Source organism: Sander lucioperca, chromosome 9 (assembly GCF_008315115.2).
Source record: "Sander lucioperca isolate FBNREF2018 chromosome 9, SLUC_FBN_1.2, whole genome shotgun sequence".
Classification (NCBI taxonomy): Eukaryota; Metazoa; Chordata; class Actinopteri; order Perciformes; family Percidae; genus Sander; species Sander lucioperca.
The window spans coordinates 42,047,808-42,055,447 of NC_050181.1; the positions used below are offsets into that span (position 1 = coordinate 42,047,808).

Sequence of the window (7,640 nt, forward strand, 5' to 3'; positions counted from 1 at the left end):
AAGGTTAACTGTATAGATAGACGACTAATCTAATGGTAATTTAGCCAGCTAGCACACCCCTGTCTGTCTGCCTCACTCTCCCGGCGCTGCAAGGCTTCAGTCGGGATGAGAGCTGACAACAGCCCCCGGGACATCCACAGTCAGCCCCCAGCCAGCTAGCAGCCAGCCAGCAACAATCCACCTCGATTTTAGCCGTTTACAGTTAGCTAAATTTACCTGACAAAAGGGGGATAATAATTTAAAGATGTGGTAGCATTGGATCTGGACGGGAAGGATAACTCTGGGAGATTGAAGGAGTTTGTCGCGATTCTGCCTTCTTACTCCGCGAAACAGTTTCGTGGATCATAACGTATATCGTTACAGCCCTAGTTCCAACATGTGATGTTAGAAATGATTTTAATCTTTAAATGTTGAAGCTTGTTTTTGGTTTCATCATTTTGCCAATTTTGTCTAAGTGATTGTAATCAGGAACTGCTTTTCAATAGGAATTATTCATATTTTTATCACATGTACATACATTTATTTGTATTATTAATTTAATATAATATATATAATATTTTTTTCTAGCTGAAAGTATGCTGAAGTAGTTGAAGACAAAAAAGTACGGAAGAAGAAAAATAATAATAATAATAAAAAAAAGAATAAGCCCACAATTTTTACTTGTCATAGACAATTTATACATTAAACGTAGGTATTCATGTCGTCTTTCAGCTAATGTGTTCAGCTATAGGATGTATAGTTTTTGAATTATCTGCCTCAGAGTGACAAGATGGTCTGTAAATCTCTCATTGACCATCCATCCATCCATCTTCTTCCGCTTATCCGGTAACGGGTCGCGGGGGGAGCAGCTCCAGCAGGGGACCCCAAACTTCCCTTTCCCGAGCCACATTAACCAGCTCCGACTGGGGGATCCCGAGGCGTTCCCAGGCCAGGTTGGAGATATAATCCCTCCACCTAGTCCTGGGTCTTCCCCGAGGCCTCCTCCCAGCTGGACGTGCCTGGAACACCTCCCTAGGGAGGCGCCCAGGGGGCATCCTTACCAGATGCCCGAACCACCTCAACTGGCTCCTTTCGACGCGAAGGAGCAGCGGCTCTACTCCGAACTCCTCACGGATGACTGAGCTTCTCACCCTATCTCTAAGGGAGACGCCAGCCACCCTCCTGAGGAAACCCATTTCGGCCGCTTGTACCCTGGATCTCGTTCTTTCGGTCATGACCCAGCCTTCATGACCATAGGTGAGGGTAGGAACGAAAACTGACCGGTAGATTGAGAGCTTTGCCTTCTGGCTCATTGACCATAATGTTATTTATCCTCATTCTCTCTTGAGCCAAAACGCAAACAAAGAGTATTTTCAATCTGCGATTTCAGATTTTGTTTTATTTTTATCTACACAAATTATATACCAATATGTTCGCACAGGCCTTGTGGTGCTCACGATGAGGACATTTCACTGATGCCACCTAAACTTTAGGCTGTCTGTCCCTTCTTTTCACAGGTCGCTCTCAGTGTCCGTTAATGGCAGCAGTCTAACAGCAGGTGATACGGTCGTTAGCTGATTACAGAGATCAAAGGGTCTCCGCTGTGTTTACAAACATGGCCACTGATTAGTAAGGATGACTCAGCATTTATACCAGACAGTCAAATTGCAATTACAGACAGTAATGTGAACATTAACAGAACATCACACACACACACACACACACACACACACACACACACACACACACACACACACACACACACACACACACAGGGCTAACCCTAAATAAAAGTTGTTATAGATCAACTCTTCAGCCTTTAGACCTCATCTGATGTTTTATCCTTATTCCAAAAAAGACACTTTAAGGAAACCTTGACTTCTTTTGAGTACGCTCAACCTCACTCAGTCCTTTCTGTGAAACTCCCATTTGAACGTTTTAAATTGCTTATATCTTACATATGTTTAAAGGTAACTACCTTTTTTTCCACCTGGACCTCATTTCCCCATGCATTTGCGTCTAATAGACTGATGTGACCAAAAATATTTGAATTTGGTCCAGTATTGAGCGGGATTGCAATTACGAGGAACGCAACTCGAGAAAAAGGCCTTCAGGATGTCAGATGTTTCGGAGTAGGCTACAGAAATCATAGGCTCCTGTTATCTAAAGGTTTGTCAGTGCCATGGTTCAATATTTAAAAGATTTAGACAATGTGGATGAAGTTTTTATAATTGGATGGCCACCTGTATTCACATGAGCCAGAGTACAACGTTACGGATGAAGAGAGAGAGAGAGGAGAAGGGTGAAGCAGCGGCTGGAGGGCTGCGGGGCTCGGGATATTGGTAGTGCTCCCGTGGGTGCTGTGCCCCTATATTCCCAAAGAATATGTTTTCAGGAGTGGGACCTGTTGCTGCCAGATATCTGTGGTCTGGATGTGTCCAGTGATTTACCTCGGACACAACGCTGTGTTACCACGTCAGAGGATTTCCCCCTCTAATCTACAGGGCTGTGAACCATGAGCAAATACGAACCGTTGTTTTTATTGGAAATCTTTTAGTTAACACAAAACCACGGATGTATTATAGACTAATGACCGCACGAAACACTGAGCAGCTGCAGCCCCTCTCTCTCCCCTCGTCCACTCTTCATCCGTAGCCTATTCTTCATCCATACATAGCCTACTCTGGCTCAAATTAATACAGGGGGCCATCCAATTATAACAATTTCATCCACATTGTCAAAATCTTTTAGATATTGAGCCATGACACTGACAATCCTTTAGATAACAGGAGTCTATGATTTCTGTAGCCTACTCCGAATCAACAGACATCCTGAAGGCCTTTTTCTCGAGTGGGGTTCCTGTCTCCACACCGCTGTCTTCAGACAAAAAGTAACGTCCCGATATCGATGATGTTGTCAGACACTTTTGTCAGACACACACACACACACACACACACACACACACACACACACACAGTGTCATTAGTGATGTCATCAATATATATAGCCCGCTTCTTTTCAGGCAATATATTCATCTCTCAGCTCTTTAGGGTCATGCTTGTTTGTTCTATGCAACATGGATATGTCTGATAATAATACAAAGTATATATACTTACAGCCTTTTTAGTCAATTTATTTGAACGTCCACTGTTGACAGTATTAAAAGATTAGCTGTATTTCAACTCTTAGCTTATTAAGGTAATGCAGTTCAGCTTCCAACTGACAACTTATGTTTCAACTTCCAAGTTTTTCAGCAGTGCAGTGAAATGCATTTGAGATTTTTCAAACAATTTCTTTCATATTTCTGCATTTTCGTCAATGTTTCTCACAGTATTTGTAAGTCTTCCATACTTATTCATGATTTCAGTTAGAAAATAAATTCAGACCTCAAAATGTTCTACATCGTTTGGCATCGTTGAACTTTTAAAGCCAACAATTCAGTTTAGCATCAGCTTTTCAAAAACCTTTAAATATTCCACATCTTTTATACATTATTTGTTTTTCCACTTTTTTTTTCATGCTAATTAAAATCATTCATACTTTTCCATCTATCCTCACTACTTCACCTTCTTCTTATGGATTTAAGCTATTAATCCAGTTTAGCTTTAGAAATTTAGCTATTCAGCATTCTAGAATTCAGAAATGCATTTTCTAGTTAATTTAATTATTTGTATAGTTTTCTGTTTCAGATCTTTTATTATTGTTTCTCTGTGATGTTAAGAAAAGAAAGTTCAGCTCAGTTCAGTGTGTTTGTGACCAGTGTTAGACAACTTACTCAGGAAGTGGAATCAGTTACTTGTTACTTATTACTACTTAAAAAAGTAATATTACCTTACATATTACTTAGTATCAAACTAATTAGTTATTGTACTTGTTATATTACTATATTACTTTCTAACTGGATGAATAACTGTAATATAATTACTGTTTTGTAAATTGTAATCCCTTACACTACTCATTACTGGGGAAAGTATCCTAATAATATAACAGTAATAGATTACTTAGTAATGCGTTACTGCCCAACACTGTTTGTGACTCTGGCTGAGATGGAGGTGAAATATGTGAACCTGGGCTGTGGTTTACTGATCTCTTCCTGTCACAAACACTGTTTGACATCTGTTCATCTGGAGGTTTTTGTTCAGGCTGCAGGGAGACTTTCTCACTGTGGGGAACAAGCTTCAGACAGCAGCAGTAGTAGGTGGCTGAATGATTGAGTTTAACTTTCTGGATCTGCAACTCCCAGCCATTCTGTTTATTCACAGCAGAGAAATCATCTTTCTGAGGATGGACAGAGTAACTCTTGTCTATGTTACCATTACTCTTGTCAATATCAAGAATAACTGTCAATGTTTCTGTGTCTCTCTTCTGGTACCAGAATATATAATCAGTGTAACACTGCTCAGTGCCTCGACAGCTGAAGGAGACTTTTCCACCAACTCTCCTGGTCAATGTTAAATCCTCCTGAATCAGCTGTGTTGCCATGGCAGCCAGCGCTGTAGAGAAACAGACAGGTAGATGAAGGTGAGTGTGAGCCAGTGTTTGTTAAAGGTGGAGTTTGTTGGCTCCTGATTGGCTGGAAACACTCACCTGAACACAGACAGCACAGAGCAGCAGCTGGGAGGAAAAGCATTTAGTTCAGTGGTGTTTCCTCTGGTGAACCTGGGGAGAAGTGGAGCTCTGATGCAGCTGAGGCCAAACAAGGACGAGCTGTGAGATCAGACGAGGACCACGTGGTTTCTAACTCTGACTTTAACTTTTAACTTCCTCCATGTTGAGGTCAGCCACAAAACGAGAAACTGATAAACCACCACAGCTGTGCTTCTGCCTGTAAAAACACTCGCTGTATCTGAAACTGGTGGTATTCAGACAGAGGTGGGGCCAACAAGTCCTCCAAATGAAATGACAGAATATGTATTCTGTAACTGACCTTTAAAACGACACAGAAGTGTTTTATGATCTGATGAAACACCATGTGTCTGTGAAGAATGAATCTGTTTAATGATGTGAGACCACTATAGTTCAGGTTTGGTTAGACACCAACAAGACTTGGTTAGTTTCAGGGAAAGATCCTGTTTGGGTTGAAATAATCTCTTTGTTTAGGTTACGGGGAATTCATCGTCATGGTTGAATAATATTTGAGACTTTTGTAGAAGAATTAATACATTATACATAATCTTCATGTTGTTCCAAGAGTTTTTTTACTCTGCAGCCCTCACTTTGAATCTGTACTTATCACCTCATACTACAGTATATATTTCAGTACTTGTGTAGATATATACCTTTTCCACATAACCTATGCAGTACACAATGACAGAGAGACCTTTTTTCACGGCAGACATGTTGACATGTCATAGTAGGAAAAGCACAGGTGTCTTCAAACCCATTAATGATGGCTGCATTCCAGTTAGGAGAGGCCCTGGTGTTGTTCATGCTGACTCACTGAAATATCTTACTGGGACACTTGATGGAACTGAGCCATCGTTAAGGTTATCAATTTCAGCTGTGCTTTTCCTACTATGACAAGTCAACATGTCTGCTGTGAAAAAGGTCCTTTGTGGTGAAAGTCGACTCGTATCACTCAGCTATATCTACTGCTCTTCATACTACTCATGCTGCACATACTCACTACTCTTATGTTACTGTTTCTGCACTACAATGGTACTGTTACCACACTGCACACAGCTGTACATACTGTCCATATCTATATGGTTCTGAATAATATATATATATATATATATGTATGAGTCTGATGACGTCAGACTATCTATTCTGTGCTGCTGCTGTGAAGAATAAAACCTTCACACTGCTGCCCTCTAGTGTCTACAACAACACACTGTTACAACCTGTACTGCTAACGTCACAATACAACCTTCATTAATCATTCCAGTCTCTGGTCTTCCCCCAGATTGAGGAACAGACAAAAGGTTGAGTCTCTGAGAACTTCAGCTTTCTATCAGAGCTAGTAGAAGTACTGGTAATATTTGTGAGAGTAAAGTTTACTGTATTGTATCAGCTGCAGTAGAAATAGTATTTTAATTGAACTGATATAACAACAACTATACCAGTAATACTTGTCATTGACTGTTGTGTGTTTTTTTATCCACGAGATATCACTGTTTTTTCTTTGCCAGTAAAAACAAGAGGTAAGAGCATCATCATGTCGTCATGGCGACCATCATCATCAGCATCACCTGGATACCCTTGCACTTCTCTGACTAACCACAGGGTGACACTCTTTCTCTTTGGTGGTTACTGTCAGCCCCGGCAGCAAACACAGAAACCCCCCGTGAGATAAAGTTGAGTTTGAAATGTGTCCCACGGCCATGTTGGAAGAGCTTCTTTATTGTTGTGACAGCGATCTAAGAGCATGAAGAGACATGTGATGTCAGACATGTTTGTCTGCTGATACAGCTGCAGTATGTCGTCATTCTTCCAACAGTTCTTCATGGTGACAATGATCAAACTGTTCAGAGTTACAGCATTTAAATAGCACAAACATCCCTTAAAATAATATTAAATGTGTCATAACTGTTCCTTAATCTTCTTAAAGGAACAGACTGACATCTGTCTGCTTTGGTTTGACTTGTTATTCTATTTAAAGGAGTTAAAGGAGAAAACATTGTCTGAAAGCATTAAATAAGCAAAGAAGCTGCTGTTTGTTGGGGGAGATGGTACTTTATAATATGTTTTATTAATTGCTTGTTTGATTTGCATTGAGAGATGGTTTTATGGAAAGTACCCCATGCCAATCTCTAGGTATGGTGAAGGGGATGTGATGATGTGGGGTATTTTAATTTCATAGGCCAAGGGAACTGTATCAGGATGCATAGTATCCTGGATCCATGAAATAACTGGCCTTTAAAAATAAAATAAAACATAGGGGTGTGTATACTTATGCTAATTTTGTTAATTAAGGCATTAAGATTATTTTTTTTATTCCTCTTTTAGTCAACTTTAGCATGGGTTCCTAAACTTATGAGCAGCACTGTATACCAAGAATATACTAATAATTCAGGTCAGACTACAGAAAGACATTTTTATTACACATAATCTTCTCACTGGTTATAACAGACATCACATCACTACAATCTGGCTTCTGTCTGTTTGCTTCCTGTTTGATTTAGAATTGATTTTAAGATTGAACTGATCACTTTTAAAGCTGGTCTGGGTCTGGCTCCAAGCTATACAGCGGAGATGTTGACCCCATAAGAGCCAGTTTCCAGCCTGAGATCCTCAGGTCTCCCTTGTGGTCGCTCCAAAGTCCAGACTTGAATCTAAAGGTGACCTTTGACCTTCAGGACCCCTCCACTTTGGAACGACCTTCCTAAAGGCTGTTTTATGATTCTGCATCAACTCCACGCCGTCGCTACGCCGTCGCTCCTACGGAGTTGAGACCCTTTTGGAGTTCTGCGTCGGGGTTGCTTTGCATCGTGGTGCATTTCACCACCATAATGCTAGGGGGGGGGGGGCGGTGTCGCCTGTGTCTGTGTCGCTCACCACCGAAATAGTACTCAGAATGGCAAACCCCATAGACTGTCATGATAAAATATTAATCTTATTTGTTTGGCCTTTTCTTGCTTAAGGACTGTTGTTTATTTAATTAAGGTGCCACCAGAAGAGTTTTGTGGCCTCTAACCTAAAAACACGTGACCCTCTCCTCG

General features: G+C 40.7%; 1 gene segment (V, D, J or C); it reads right to left on the reverse strand.

Moving 5' to 3' along the window:
- Window positions 1–3,716: 3,716 nt before the first annotated feature.
- LOC118495923 lies at window positions 3,717–4,736 on the reverse strand. The segment is given in 2 exon segments: window positions 3,717–4,472; window positions 4,567–4,736. Coding segments are annotated over 2 exon segments (561 nt in total).
- Window positions 4,737–7,640: the final 2,904 nt, after the last annotated feature.